At 38.0% G+C, this 16,570-nt stretch overlaps 1 protein-coding gene across 1 annotated transcript in view; it reads left to right on the top strand.

The window, feature by feature from the left end:
• sh3bp5b (SH3-domain binding protein 5b (BTK-associated)) overlaps nt 1-13,644 on the top strand; it is a 65,494-nt gene extending 51,850 nt beyond the window's left edge. The window contains exons 6-9 of the mRNA XM_033640870.2: nt 2,613-2,655; nt 4,518-4,737; nt 8,027-8,380; nt 12,773-13,644. Of these exons, the coding sequence (XP_033496761.1) occupies nt 2,613-2,655; nt 4,518-4,737; nt 8,027-8,380; nt 12,773-12,987 (832 nt within the window). The 3' untranslated portion in view covers nt 12,988-13,644. The remainder of the gene's footprint in view (nt 1-2,612; nt 2,656-4,517; nt 4,738-8,026; nt 8,381-12,772) is intronic.
• Nucleotides 13,645-16,570: the final 2,926 nt, after the last annotated feature.

The raw sequence follows: 16,570 nt of genomic DNA, 5'->3' as shown, positions 1-16,570 counted from the left end.
TCACTTGCAGAGATCCAAGGGGAGAGGAGGTAGCAACACAACTCCACCTAATGGAGGCTGACGGCGCCCCAGATTCAAACGTCCAAAAACACATAATTGAACCCACAAAATATCTCCATACTGCTCGTCCGTTCTTTTGGAAAAACATCATATGAACTCTGTTTTTAGCCTCATTGTAGCCTGTAGCTCCAACTGCCTCTCTGTGCACTGCGCCCACGTGTGAGACCAGCAAAAGCACATGAACACACATGAAGGTGGTGCCCATGTCTCGCACAAGCGCAGACACGTCAGCACAGTGCACAGAGGCGCAGTTAGAGCTACAGGCTACAATGAGGCTAAAAACAGCATTTAAATGACGTTTTTTCCAAACAACTTTTTATGTCGGGGCTTCAGGACACTTGGATCACTACGGACGAGCAGTATGGAGATATTTTGTGGTTTCAATTATGTGTTTTTGGACATTTGAATCTGGGGCGCCGTCAGCCTCCATTAGGTGGAGTTGTGTTGCTACCTCCTCTCCCCTTGGATCTCTGCAAGTGATGTGAGGACTCTAAAACTTCACCTGAGCCTCCCTCGGCATATGGGTGAGTAGATAATGGCTGAATTTACATTTTTGGGTGCACTATCCCTTTAACTTTAATCTTCAGCAGCATAAAAACAGTCATTCAAACCCCTAAAGTGTCTGAAATCTTATACATAACATTTACATAATCATGATTTAGTGAGCAGCAGTCAAAGTTAATCCTGAGGTTTGGTTTTGTTTATGGAGAGTTTAAAGGGACAGTTCACCCGAAAATCAAGAATCCCTATTTTTCCTCTGATCTGTGATGTTATTTGTCCGTCTAGATTACTTTGGTGTGAGTTGCCAAGTGTTGGAGATATCAGCCGTAGAGATGTCTGTCTTCTCTCAAATATAATGGAACTAGACGGCACTTGAAAAACTTGACATCGATGTCTCTCTGCTGAAATCATGACCCGGTTACTCAAGATAATCCACGGACCTTGTTGCAAGCAGTTTCATGTTGGAACTATTTTCTTTCTACCAAACTACTGCTGCCAGCTGTATCGCCACGCAGCAGGAAGTGGTGAAGGTCACTACAATGCACAGCTATTTAAAAGCCATTTTCTTGTATATGCATGGGTTATGATGCTAGAGTTGCATGTCAGCTACTATAATGTAGCGTGTCATGCCACACACTGCCACCCACTGGTTAGTAATTGGAAGTGCAACACAAATCTCTTAAAACCAAATGTGCAGCTCAGGAATATCTTACCAGTCCTCCTTAAACAGGAGGAAGGTGAATAAAATGTGGTCACATCAAGTAACATCTAGGGAGTAATGCAGTCGTTAAAATGTCCAAGTATTGTTTTTATACTGGGAGGAAATTAATCATCCATTGACTACACTGGACATCAGGCATCGTTGACATAACATTGACTATTGTTTCGGCAACTTTGTTGATCTTGAAAAAACTTGATCTGCACTGACTTTTACTCGTAGTGGATTATTTTTGTAAATTTAAATAAAGAATATGCGACTGGTTGCACAAAACACCTCAAGTGTTTTCCTTAAGTATGACACCTAAGGCTCAATTTCTCCTTAGGTGAGTGACATACACAGTTGCACAGAATCCCTTAAAAGGTTTCCTCAGTTAAGGAAAAACGCTAACTCATTTACTGCACTGGAAGAGATTTCACAGCAGTAAAAGTTTCCATGGAGATTGTTTGTTTGCTCTGACTCAGACCTGTGACGCCTGATGTCAGAAGAAAAGAAGATAAGAAAACCATGTTGGTCAGAGGAGGAAAAGATTATACGTCTGGAGGAGTATGATCATAGAAAGCACAAACTACAAATTAAATTTGATCTTAAATACCAGAAGACAATTGTAAGAAGAAGCAATGAAAATAATTCAGTCAAATTTATAGTGTAAAATCAGAAGTGTATCCATTGAGTTCTCCTGGGGACAGAGCACTCTTCTCAGTCAGAAGTACCTTAAGTTTTTTTACGCTGCTTTGGTTGCTAAGGTCTTTAGTGCACTACTCCAAAGATTCCTTAAGTGTAAGACCAAGACAAGGAGAGAACCATAAATACTTGAGTGACCATTTTAAGCCAACCTTAAGGAGAAGACTTAAGGACGTTTTGTGCAACTGATTTTATTTTGAGGGGACCTTAACCAGGACTTTAATGAGAATCTTAAGGTGTTTTGTGCAGCTGGCTCCTGAGTTCTTCCTCCACCGACTCCACAGTTGTCAATGTCGATTCTGTCAACACTGAAAACACATTGAATAAAGTATAAACACATGTTTCTTATTTATAACCTGAGTCTCAGTGGGTTTGTTGGTGTGTGGTTATTTTTCTGAGTGAATAATAGCTCGGAGTGAATAACGAGCTGCAGCCTTGCTGTGCGTTGCCTCAGCAGGATGTTAATCCGTTCTGCATCGTTCGCTCATCCCAACATCACAGCCCCTTTATCTGCCTCTCCTCCTCCAGGTTGCCATGGTGACGATGTGGGTACTGCTCTTTTTCTGGGTTACTCTGTATTTTTCCCCTCTGATCTAATCGTCTCCTCTCCCTCTCTCTCCTGACCTCTCCTCCTCCTCCTCCTCCGCAGGCCCTACTTTGAGATGAAGGCGAAGTACTATCTGCAGCTGGAGGTACGTGACGCCGGCTCAGCTGTGTTTCACTTCACTCTCGACCTTGTTGATCACCCCTTTGGTTATGAGCTTGCTGTTATCGTTGTCACTGTTTATGTAGCTGTGCTCGAGCTCCGTCAAGGGTCAAATTCCTCGACCCAAACGCTCGTATCGCCATGTCACGGCTGCAGTGTTGATTTTTGTTTTTACACGCTGCAGTTAAGTCTTTGTGCTTCAGGCAGATTGTTTTTGTTTGATTCGAGCACAAACTGCAGCTGTGAGAAACAAAGAGCACCGCGGCTGTTAACATCAGCGTGGGCGCTGTGCAACACAAAGTTTGTTATCTAATTAGCATCAGCTAATGAGCAACAAAGGCAGCACTGCTTTGATTTTTTTCTGCCTCCTCCGCTTCTGTTTTCATAGCGAGCTGAAGGAAAAATCCACCAGCAAGTGGATTAAACTTAACTTCAAGGTGACTCTGAGAAGTCTGCATCTGGCTCCTCGTATCTGTAGTCACCTTGTTTTACAACAGTTAAAGTAGATTCTAATTCCAAAAACAGTTTCTATGCAGCGTGATCCTCATGTTCAATATGTTCCAAACGCAGAGCTGATACACACAGCCTCCATGTCACTAAGAAACATATTTAGAAGAGTCGATGCTGCCATCATGTTTTCAGTCAGTTATCTGCCTTCTTTTCACTGCATCATTTTACACAGAAAAAGAGAACGGCAGGCTGCAGTGTTCAGCTTATAACGAGCCTACTTTAAGAAGAAGAAATCTAAAGTAACAAAGATCCATTTTAGCTAAATGTCTGCACCGTTGTCTCATGTTCCAAAAAAGCAAATAGTTCAATTCCATCATGATTAACACAGAGGCCCCATTTTGGATTCAAAATGCAGATTTTTGCTGAAAGGTGCCAAGTTTGCACTCGTCATCCTTGTTTCTGCTCTGATGCTCTCAGACGATCCACGGTTCTTTATTAGAACATTTCTTTATTAAAGGGATAGTGCACCCACAAATGAAAATTCAGCCATTATCTACTCACCCATATGCCGAGGGAGGCTCTGGTGAAGTTTTAGAGTCTTCACAACACTTACGGAGATCCGAGGGGAGAGGAGGTTCCAAACAACTTTTTATGTCGGGGCTTCAGGACACTTGGATCACTACGGACGAGCAGTATGGAGATATTTTGTGGGTTCAATTATGTGTTTTTGGACGTTTGAATCTGGGGCGCCGTCAGCCTCCGTTAGGTGGAGTTGTGTTGCTACCTCCTCTCCCCTTGGATCTCTGCAAGTGATGTGAGGACTCTAAAACTTCACCTGAGCCTCCCTCGGCATATGGGTGAGTAGATAATGGCTGAATTTTCATTTTTGGGTGCACTATCCCTTTAAGCAAGCAAGCAAAAAAAAAAAAAGTTTCTGCCTAATGTGGTAATTCCATGTTTTTAATTATGTTTTAAAGCTGTGTTTGACTCAGTCGTAAACCTAAGATGACCTCAGCTGTGGTCCTCCACGGAGAAACTAAAAATGTTACAGAGTCACATTTCAGGCCTGCAGATCGTCCATATTTGGTACTCAAAGAATTGTACGCTGTGTGCCTTCAGTAAAATTACAATAATTTGTCAATATTTTGCGCTGGAAAGTCCCAGCAGTTTAGGGTTTAACCTGAGTAATCATTTTACACCAATACAGCGTTAGTAGAATGAGGAGGATCACAGCAGAAATGTGCAGACGATACGTATTTATGAAAACAGTATTAAAGCTGTTCTGGACGTCAGCTTTTCTTTTAATTTGTCACCCATGAGGCAGTCTGATCACAGTCGCTGCATGTTGATGAGTATCTGTCTGTCGTCCTCCTCTCTCACTGATCATCTCCCCTCCAGAACCTGAAGAAGAATGTGGACGAGCGGCAGGCCAAGCTGTCCCAGGCCAAAGGCGAGTATAAGACGGCCCTCAGGAACCTGGAGATGATCTCCGACGAGATCCATGAGCGACGGCGGAGCTCCGCCATGGGCCCCCGGGGGCGTGGTGTGGGCGCCGAGGGCGACAGTGTTTCTGGGGATGACATCTCCAACTTTAAGATGGAGTCAGACGGAATATCCAGTGAGTACTGAGCAGCACAGTTACCCATCCTCCTGTATTCTCAGATTCTCTCACGACAAACATTAAAATGTATCATAGGACTGTCTTTATGGTCGCCAGCGTGACTCTGATGTTTGTTCTAATGAGATTAAAGGTTGATTAGTAAATGTTAAACCTTCCCATCCTGCTGCTCTGCTCTCGACCTCCACGCTAACAGCTGCTCACCTGGTGACGGTCTAAATGTCAGGCCTGGCTGGAATCAGATTTAGTCGCCGTTCTGTTGTCATTCAGCCTCCTGTTAGTGTTCAATGAGGCCAGTAAGGTCATTTTTCAAATAACACACACAGAACATGTTACATGTGACACAGCACTTTTTTTTCCTTCATCAGAAACAGATTGTTGAAACGGTCTCTTGGCGCTGTGGTGATGAAACGATAAGCACTTGTACAGCCGCTCTTCCACCAAGAAGCCTGGTGACGTAGAGACAGACTCTTGAGGAAACACAAAGCTCTTGTCTGTTTCAGTGAATTCCTAGTTGGGTTTGTGATTCTTGGAAAGTCTGATAAGGGTCAAAGCTTTAAAGGACTTCAGAGAAAAGAAACAACGACTGCAGGGCGGCAGCAAGCTGAGGACGTAAACAACTTAACTCCAAATTAGTTTAAATGCAGAATTGAGTTTCGAGCAATTTACTCCAAACATGCTGTGAAGACAGGAGACACTTTGAAAGTACAAATGAATTGCAGTTCCTGACCTTCATCTCCAAATTAACCCTCACAACTACATGCCTAACTTTAGCTCCTTCTCTAAACTTGACCTAATTCTGACCTCCTTCACCCTTGTTGAAATTTTAACCCTCAAAGTCTCCTGAAAACGTGAAAATCTTTAACCATTTAAAAACAGACATCCTGCTGACGGCTGCAGGAGGTTGTTGTTCGCATTATCCTGTAAAAATAGATCTAAGATAAGAACTGTTACAGCTCAAGTATTTATTCTTTTAGCAGCAGAAAGCTAAGGCTTCATTTACACTGCAAGCGATGCGTTCACGTAATGCTCATGAATGGTCGCTGTTCACTCGCGTTTTCATTTCGGCGAGCATGTTAACAGGTCAGAGCATTCACACTGCATCCGTTCTACGCACTGCTCGAGTTGCGCTGCTTTCGCGAGCAAGCTCGAAAATAGAAGAGATGCTGATTTTTTTGCGCAAGTTGCGAGTGAATGGTCGCTGTATTCAACAAAAAATCGACACCTACGGTTGCCAAGAGAGGTCATAACATGTAAACTTTAGTAGTAATACAAAGCAGACAAAGACCCATTTGTAGTGCTAAATATTAATTCTCCAAGAGTTGGAATAATCACTGGCGCGCAAACTTGTCCAACCTAGGCTTTGGGTCCGAACTCACTTCTTCTTCTTTGGGGTTTATTGGAGATTTGCCACCAACTGTTCAGGTGTGGTTTGTATTTTGACGGGACAGCAGCGGCCGCTGTGCGACGTGTGGGTTCGGTTTTGGTGTGAATACACATGTTCTGCCGCTGCACTTGGGGACCGCTTCGAGAACGTATCGCTTGCGATGTGAATGAGGCTTAAGGCTTCTGTCTTCCTCGTCATCCCATCATCACCTTATGCTACCTGACCTTACGTGTGATGCAAACGTACAGAATTTCCCTGTAATGGCCACAGGACACTGTTGTTTACATAATCCTGTAAATATAGAACTAAAATATAAATCATAAAAGCCAGGAAATTCATTCTTTTTGCAGTAGAAGCTAAGGCCTTTGTCTTCAGCTTGTCGTTAATGCACAACGTTATTGCGAACCACACGAGAATGTGCGGTGGTGCCAGAGGAATGAATGATGAATCCATTGCAACATCTTTGCACTCTGCTCATAAAAATGAGCATAACTCAAAAACCAAATAACGTATAGAGTTCAAATAACTTATGGAGTGTTAGGACATATTTTATTTAAGTTTCTACATTTTAAAAATCTTTTGGATCAATATGTTTTGTATTTTTATTTTAGAAAATCTGATGACAAAATATGTTCAGTATATTTTCAGTTATTATGGTTTATTGAACTACAGGACCTTTTAGCTTAGGTTGTACAGATTATAAGGATATGAAGCAATATATCTCAACAGTGCTTATATCTCAATATACAATATATATCTTGATATTTTTAAATCTCTTCAAAAGCATTTCATGAATGCAAGGACCATTTATTTCTGACTGAATACTCTTTGATGCAACAAAGTTGTGGGGATGACTATTGTTTTTTTGTTTTGTTTCAGCAAATATTAACACAATGAGATTTTGATTAATAATCATCAATAATGTGGCTATAACGACCGTCCGTTAAGATGAACGTTAATCAAATAGAAAAGTCTGGTAAGTTGATAAATTTACAGAATTTTACAGTAATTCAGCCTTTAAAATGAGGGAGAAAACACCATTTATCACGATACAACGATATCCAAATTCCAAGACGATATGTAGTCTTATATCTCAAACACTATAATACCTTCATGTTGCTCAGCCCAACGTCCACTTTGACTTTAACATCACTTGAAGGGCTGTACATGCAGCAGTTGAAGGATATAAAATAGAGTTGTGCCCTCTGCGTCCTGCTGGCTTGGAGTCAATCGGGTGGTGTTACCATGGTAACAGAAAAGCATAGGAGGCGTCTAATCCCGTAGCCGATGCTGTGATACGGAGTGAACCTGACAGTGCCGCTGTGGCTGAATTTAACAACAGACAGTGACGGTGCGTTCGTGTGCTTTGATTAATGTCGGGGAAAATGAAACACCTCCGCAGGGAGCGATGTGTCACTTTAAAGTCGTCTCAGTTCTATTTCTGTTCGCTGTTTGCACACTCACACTTTTTTATCTTCATCACATCTTTTTCTCTTTTGTGTTTGTTCGTTATTCCTCCATCCCTCCTTTCTCCTCACTTATTCTCTCCTCATCATCCTCCCTCCACCTCTCTTCCTCCTCTGATCTGTTTCCCTCCTACACTTGCACTTTTTCACCTCTTACTTTACTGTTTCCCTCCTTTTCTCTGTTCCTTCTCTTTCCCTTTACTGTTCATGCTCCCTCGTCTCATTTATCCTCTCTCTGCCTTCTCCCTCCACTCTCATCACTCCATCTCCTCTGTTTCCTCTTGTCTCCTACCTCATGGTCACTTTTTACATCCTCCTTTCACCCTCAATTCTTTCCCCCTTTTCTGTCATCTCTAAAAATATTTTATCCTTGTCTCCCTTTCTCCTTTTCCATCTTCCCCTCCTCTCCTCCCTCCCTCCCTCCCTCCTGCTGCAGTGGCGTCGGTGTGTTTCGACGATGAGGCGTGTGGCGGCAGCAGCATCATGTCGGAGGAAGACTCCGAGACTCGCTCCACCTGCAGCCTGGGTTCGTCTCCCAGCAGTCCTCAGGAGCTCCTGTCACCCTGCCCCTTTGCCAGCTCCTCCTCTTCCTCCTCCTGCACGTCCTCCTCCGCCTCATCATCACCCACTCCCTCCTCCTCCTCCTCCTCCCCGGCTCCTCTGTCCAGGCCCTGCAGTCTGGACCTTCCCAGCACCGTGTCGCTGTCCGACTTTGGACTCATCTCGCCGGTGCTCGGGCCACGTAGCGAGTGCAGCGGAGCATCATCACCAGAATGCGACCTGGAGAGAGGTGGGTGATGGTGTGTGTGTGTGTGTGTGTGTGTGTCACTATTTCCTCATATTTTGTAGAATAAACATTAATCAGGAATGTAATCCTCAGATGAATCCATTCTGAAAATAATTGTAAGGTGCAGCCCTGCTGTAATTTAGATATAAAAATAAAACACGGAAGAAAAAAATAAAGAGATGTTGGTGTGAATGAATGTGCTGAGAGCCCCTCACCATCAGCTGTAAATGGCTCTATTTATTGTGCAACACATGAGCGGTTACACAGGAAGAAAAAAGAACAGAAAAAGAAACAGGAAGTGAGATGGATGATGTCTGAGAATCTATTTTGGGTAAAGACGTACGATGTGCTGCTACCTGCTCGACTCACACCTGCTCCATGAGAGCAGCCTATTAGTCAAAGTGACAGGGAGACAAAACACGTGCAGATAGAGGAAGTGGTTCACCACACTTCAGACAGCCTTAATGAATAACTGAGAGCTGTGTGTGTGTGTGTGTGTGTGTGTGTGTGTGTCCGTGTCCACTTGAAAATTCACTTAAGAGGTTTCTCAACAAACAATACAAATGTCTTATTTTGAAATTTGACAAGCTTTTTTTTTTTAAAAAAAAATTTGACATACTGTACTATGACTTTTTTCGTTATACTATACTTTTATACTATACTTTTTCTTTTTTCACTTTTTCCGACATACTATACTGACTTTTTTTTCCATTTTTAATATACTATAGTATTTCTTGTTTGAGTTTTTTCAACATCATATACTATGACTTTTTTCCACTTTTTTCAACATACTATACTATGACTTTTTTTCCCATTTTTTCAACATACTATACTATGACTTTTTTTCACTTTTTTCAACATACTATACTATGACTTTTTTCCCACTTTTTTCAACATACTATACTAGGACTTTTTTCCACTTTTTTCAACATACTATACTATGACTTTTTTCCCATTTTTTTCAACATACTATACTATGACTTTTTTCCACTTTTTTCAACATACTATGACTTTTTTCCCCATTTTTCGACATACTATACTATGACTTTTTTCCACTTTTTTCAACATACTATACTATGACTTTTTTTCCCATTTTTTCAACATACTATACTATGACTTTTTTTCACTTTTTTCAACATACTATACTATGACTTTTTTCCCACTTTTTTCAACATACTATACTAGGACTTTTTTCCCATTTTTTTCAACATACTATGACTTTTTTCCACTTTTTTCAACATACTATGACTTTTTTCCCCATTTTTCGACATACTATACTATGACTTTTTTCCACTTTTTTCAACATACTGTATTATGACTTTTTTTTCCCATTTTTTTCAACATACTATACTGACTTTTTTTCCCCACTTTTTTCAACATACTATACTATGACTTTTTTCCCGCTTTTTTCGACATACTATACTATGACTTTTTTCCCCCACTTTTTTCAACATACTATACTATGACTTTTTTCCCGCTTTTTTCAACATACTATACTATGACTTTTTTCCCATTTTTTTTGACATACTATACTATGACTTTTTTCGACATATTATACTATGACTTTTTTCCCATTTTTTTCAACATACTATACTATGACTTTTTTCCCACTTTTTTCGACATACTGTACTATCACTTTTTTCCCATTTTTTTTGACATACTATACTATGACTTTTTTCACGCTTTTTTCAACATACTATACTATGGCTTTTTTCCCATTTTTTTCAACATACTATACTATGACATTTTTCCACTTTTTTCAACATACTATGACTTTTTTCCCCATTTTTCGACATACTATACTATGACTTTTTTCCACTTTTTTCAACATACTGTATTATGACTTTTTTTCCCATTTTTTTCAACATACTATACTATGACTTTTTTTCCCCACTTTTTTCAACATACTATACTATGACTTTTTTCCCGCTTTTTTCGACATACTATACTATGACTTTTTTCCCCCACTTTTTTCAACATACTATACTATGACTTTTTTCCCACTTTTTTCAACATACTATACTATGACTTTTTTCCCATTTTTTTGACATACTATACTATGACTTTTTTCGACATATTATACTATGACTTTTTTCCCATTTTTTTCAACATACTATACTATGACTTTTTTCCCACTTTTTTCGACATACTGTACTATCACTTTTTTCCCATTTTTTTTGACATACTATACTATGACTTTTTTCACGCTTTTTTCAACATACTATACTATGGCTTTTTTCCCATTTTTTTTGACATACTATACTATGACCTTTTCCCCCACTTTTTCCACATACTGTACTATGACTTTTTTCCCTTTTTTCAACATACTATACTATGACTTTTTTCCCACTTTTTTCGACATACTATACTATGACTTTTCCCCCCACTTTTTCCGACATACTATACTATGACTTTTTTCCACATACTATACTATGACTTTTTTCCACCACTTTTTCGACATACTATACTATGACTTTTTCCTCCACTTTTTCCAACATACTATACTATGACTTTTTTCCACATACTATACTATGACTTTTTTCGACATACTATACTATGACTTTTTTCCACCACTTTTTTCGACATACTATACTATGACTTTTTTTCCCACTTTTTTCAACATACTATACTATGACTTTTTTCCCGCTTTTTTCGACATACTATACTATGACTTTTTTCCCGCTTTTTTCGACATGCTATACTATGATTTTTTTCCCCGCTTTTTTCGGCATACTATACTGTGACTTTTTTCGACATATTATACTATGACTTTTTTCCCCACTTTTTTTATACTATGACTTTTTTCCCATTTTTTTTTGACTTACTATACTATGACTTTTTTCGACATACTATACTATGACTTTTTTCCCCACTTTTTTTATACTATGACTTTTTTCCCATTTTTTTGACATACTATACTATGACTTTTTTCCCATTTTTTTGGACATACTATACTATGACTTTTTTCGACATATTATACTATGGCTTTTTTCCCGCTTTTTTCGACATGCTATACTGACTTTTTTCCCACTTTTTTTGACATACTATACTATGACTTTTTCCCACTTTTTTCGACATACTGTACTATGACTTTTTTCCCACTTTTTTCGACATACTATACTATGACTTTTTCCACCGCTTTTTTCAACATACTATACTATGACTTTTTTCCCACTTTTTTCGACATACTATACTATGACTTTTTCCACCACTTTTTTCAACATACTATACTATGACTTTTTTCCCACTTTTTTCAACATACTATACTATGACTTTTTTCCCGCTTTTTTCGACATACTATACTATGACTTTTTTTCCCACTTTTTTCGACATACTATACTATGACTTTTTTCCCGCTTTTTTCGACATACTATACTATGATTTTTTTCCCGCTTTTTTCGGCATACTATACTGTGACTTTTTTCGACATACTATACTATGACTTTTTTTCCCACTTTTTTTATACTATGACTTTTTTCCCATTTTTTTCGACATACTATACTATGACTTTTTTCGACATATTATACTATGGCTTTTTTCCCGCTTTTTTCGACATACTATACTATGACTTTTTTCCCATTTTTTCGACATACTATACTATGACTTTTTTTCCCACTTTTTTCGACATACTATAGTATGACTTTTTTCCCACTTTTTTCGACATACTATACTATGACTTTTTCCCCCACTTTTTTCGACATACTATACTATGACCTTTTCCCCCACTTTTTCCACATACTGTACTATGACTATTTTCCCACTTTTTTCGACATACTATACTATGACTTTTTTCCCACTTTTTTTATACTATGACTTTTTTCCCACTTTTTTCGACATACTATACTATGACTTTTTTCCCATTTTTTTTGACATACTATACTATGACTTTTTTCCCATTTTTTTGACATACTATACTATGACTTTTTTCGACATACTATACTATGACTTTTTTCCCATTTTTTTGACATACTATACTATGACTTTTTTCGACATTATACTATGGCTTTTTTCACGCTTTTTTTGACATACTATACTATGACTTTTTTCCCACTTTTTTTGACATACTATACAATGACTTTTTTCGACATACTATACTATGACTTTCCCCCCCCACTTTTTACGACATACTATATTATTACTGCTTTTTCCCCCCACTTTTTCATATATAGATATATATATATACATACATACATACATACATACATACATTGTACTGTGACTTTTTTTTTTTTGGACATACGTACTTTACTATGACTTTTTTCCCCCCACTTTTTCGACATACTATGCTATGGTTGTTGGGTTTTTTTTTTTACATTCTATACTATGACTTTTTTTTTACCCATCATGCTGATGTTTGTACTCATTAACCATCACTGACCTCCTCCTGTGCTGCAGGTGACCGGGCAGAAGGTGCAGAGGGAGATCTCGACAATGCGCCAGCCTCCAACAACAACAGCTCAACCTCCAACACCAAGAAGAGCTTCAGTCTGGAGGCACGCTTCAGCTTTCTGAACCTGCGTCGCCCCCGCACCGACAACGCCAAAAACACGGACAACAGTTCCCAGAAGGCTGAGGCTGGGCAGACTGTGGTTCTGGTCAAAGGAGTCTGAGGACAAAAGAAGAGAATATGTTGGAGAGATATTGACTCAAACTCTGAAACTGAGCTGTTTATAAGCTACCTGCCACAACTGCACTCCATTTAGAAACTCCATGGTCAAAGAGAGACTTTAAATGTCATCGTTGGTGTATATAAGGTTTCTTGTACATTATGGCAGTGTTGTTACTCCCACCTCCTTTACAAAGGACATTGCACTTTTGGACTCTCATGCCTGAGAAATAAAGAGCACTGTTATGTTGAAATGTGCTGGATGAGGGTGATGGAAGAAAAAGATGTTTAGAAATTACTCATGTTGTTAATTTTTATTTTTCCACTAAAAGGTGTAAAAGCAAGCTTTGACTTTCTGATAATAGTTGATATAACTGTTCATTGAAATTGAGAATTTATTACTATTAAATGACACTTTGCATACTGTAAACCATGCAGGGGTTATGTCCTTAACAGTCAACAGTTAAAGGAATTAAAGTCACGTGAAGATGTTCAATAAATAAATAAATAGTGTCTTAATCTGCTATATGCTCCAGTATTTGAGGTATGATTTGTTTTCCGAGGTTATATATGTAAATGTTCTGGTTTAGGCACTGTGGACCCTCCAATGTTAAAAAGCTTTTTGTTTTCAAAATAAAGCTATAATTCTGGTTAAGTTTTAGCTTTTGCCACCATGACGATTGTGTTTTACATTTAAGTCTACCTGGTGCACATCCAGCGCAGGTTCAGGTAAACACAAAATGTGTCGATAAAATAACAGTCTTGTTGCAGACAAGATAATAAATGCATACACCCAGCTGCATACTGAGAGTGACTCAACATGAAGCTGAAGTGTTTTACTGCCTCCTGTGGTTTAAAGAAAGGTGATGTAATTGCAGAATGTAGAAATAACACATTTCTTACAAATTTAACTTTTCATTTATAAGATAAAATACACTCACCCTGCGTTATGTAAAATTCTCAACGAAAACTTTTTTTTAATTTGCATGCCTTCATGGTGAACGACGAATCCAAAAACGGAACAAAAATCTTTGCTTATTGTATTGACAGCTTCCACCACTTCCACTTCCATCATTTTTGGCAAAAAAATGAAAACACAAAACTAGGGTAAAAAAAAATGACTGAATTTGGCTTCTGTATCTACATCGCCAACAGCCCCATCATAAACCCAGGGACATAGCCAAGTCACAATCTAGTAGCACAACTACTTGTACAACTATGTGGGGAGGTGGATCACAAACTGAGAGGGAAAACTGAACCACCAAGAATTTAATTTCCTTCTCTGCACCCTGTTTTATAATTTATCTATGCTGCTATGTGGGTTGACATTTTTGAGCCTTCAGACATTGAGACAGTATGTTTAGCCTCCTGGTGTGTCCCTCAGGGCTCTGTACTGGAGTATATTTTCCCTAAAAACTCCTTCCACCTAAAAACTATTAAAGACAAAGCAAAAAGAGGACTCAACTCTGGAACATTTCCTGATGGATGCTAACAGTGAAACCAGGAGTTTTTAGATATAAATGAAAGAGCAAGCAATGTAGTTTGTGTGCTTCTGAAAACCAACGCTGGATTGTGTTGTTGGAGATAGATTTATAATTTAAAGCTAAATGAACTACAGGTTGGGGTTAAGTGTGTGAGGGATGTATTTTAAAGGAATAATTGGAAAAAAAATGTAACTTGTTTTTCTCGATTATTCAGGTGCCATATTATGAGAGAAGTTCAGATCCCAATATTAACTTGTGTCCTGAAAATAGTTATTTCCTCCTAAGATTAAAGGATGAGGCGGCAATAATCTGTATTTTTGTTATCGCCAACAAATTAAAAAAACAAACCAACAACATGTTGGTCTGTCTCTCAAAACTTTCTGACTTGCCTACTCTGTCTGTGGCACTCAGCTCCAAGCTCATTAGTCCCTACAGAAAATGTGAATGGAAGGCCGAGATTTTACAAAATGGTCAACATCTGCCTCATCAGCATTAGAGTAAAGCTGTGGGGAAAAAAAGGTGGTAAATGAAGTAGTAGTTTGCAGCCTTTTGCCTCCCGCTATCTTTGTTCAGTGTGTGTATTATGTGTGAGAACAAAATGTGATATCTGTATATATTCGTATATCTGTGTCACTTTTTGATGTGGAATTTGGGATATGAACCGCTGACCAGTCTGCCCTCTCATAGCTGTGTGTGCAGTGGATGTTCAGTCCTCTGCATCATCTCGAAGCAGCTAATGTGCCTGTTTTTCAGACTAAGAGTAAAATAAACGGATGTTCACTTCATTGTCAGGCTGATTCATTGAAAGTCACTAGATCAGCTTTAATGTGAAGATATCGCATATGCTCATCATACAGGTTTTAATGTCATAGTACGGTGAGCAATAAAACATCTTTAAAAAATCACAGTATAGTATGTCATACAAACTCATAGTATGTCAAAAAAAGTGAAGAACAAAGTCATGGTATGTCGAAAAATGTTTCAAAAAAGTCATATTATAGTATGTATGAAAAAAAGTAATAGTATAGTATGTCGGAAAAAAAAAAGTCATAGCACAGTATGTCGAAAAAAGTGAAAATTAAGTCATGGTATAATATGTCAAAAAAGTGAAGGAAAAAAAGGACATAATATAGTATGTTGGAAAAAATGGGAAAAAAGGTTATAGTATAGCATGTCCAAATAAGTGAAAAAAGTCATAGTACAGTATAGTATATCAAATAAAGTCAGTATAGTATGTCAAAAGAAATTGGAAAAAAGTCATAGTATAGTATATCGAAAAAGATTGGGAAAAAAAGTCATAGTATAGTATGTTGAAAAAAGTGGGGGAAAAAGTCATAGTATAGTATGTTGAAAAAAGTGGGAAAAAAACAGTCATAGAATAGTATGTTGAAAAAAGTGGGGAAAAAAAGTCAGTATAGTATGTTGAAAAAAGTGGGGAAAAAAGTCAGTATAGTATATTGGAAAAAGTGGGAAAAAAGTCATAGTATAGTATGTCGAAAAAAAGTGGAAAAAAAAGTCATAGTATAGTATGTTGAAAAAAGTGCAAAAAAAAAGTCATAGTATAGTATGTCAAAAAAAGTGGGGGGAAAAAGTCATAGTATAGTATGTTGAAAACAGTGGGAAAAAAGTCATAGTATAGTATGTTGAAAAAAGTGGGAAAAAAGTCATAGTATAGTATGTTGAAAAAAGTGAAAAAAAAGTCATAGTATAGTATGTTGAAAAAAGTGGGGGAAAGAAGTCATAGTATAGTATGTTGAAAAAAGTGAAAAAATAGTCATAGTATAGTATGTCGAAAAAAGTGGAAAAAAAGTCATAGTATAGTATGTCGAAAAAAGTGGGGTAAAAAAGTCATAGTATAGTATGTCGAAAAAATTGGGGTAAAAAAGTCATAGTATACTATGTTGAAAAAAGTAGGAAAAAAGTCATAGTATAGTATAGTATGTTGAAAAAAGTGGGAAAAAAGTCATAGTATAGTATAGTATTTTGAAAAAAGTGGGAAAAAAAGCCATAGTATAATATGTCGAAAAAAGTGGGAAAAAAGTCATAGTATAGTATGTTGAAAAAAGTGCAAAAAAGAAACGTTATAGTATAGTATGTTGAAAA

Source organism: Epinephelus lanceolatus, chromosome 10 (assembly GCF_041903045.1).
Source record: "Epinephelus lanceolatus isolate andai-2023 chromosome 10, ASM4190304v1, whole genome shotgun sequence".
NCBI lineage: Eukaryota > Metazoa > Chordata > Actinopteri > Perciformes > Serranidae > Epinephelus > Epinephelus lanceolatus.
Note: the sequence above shows the minus strand (reverse complement) of the source record. Positions and strands in the feature narration are given on the sequence as shown.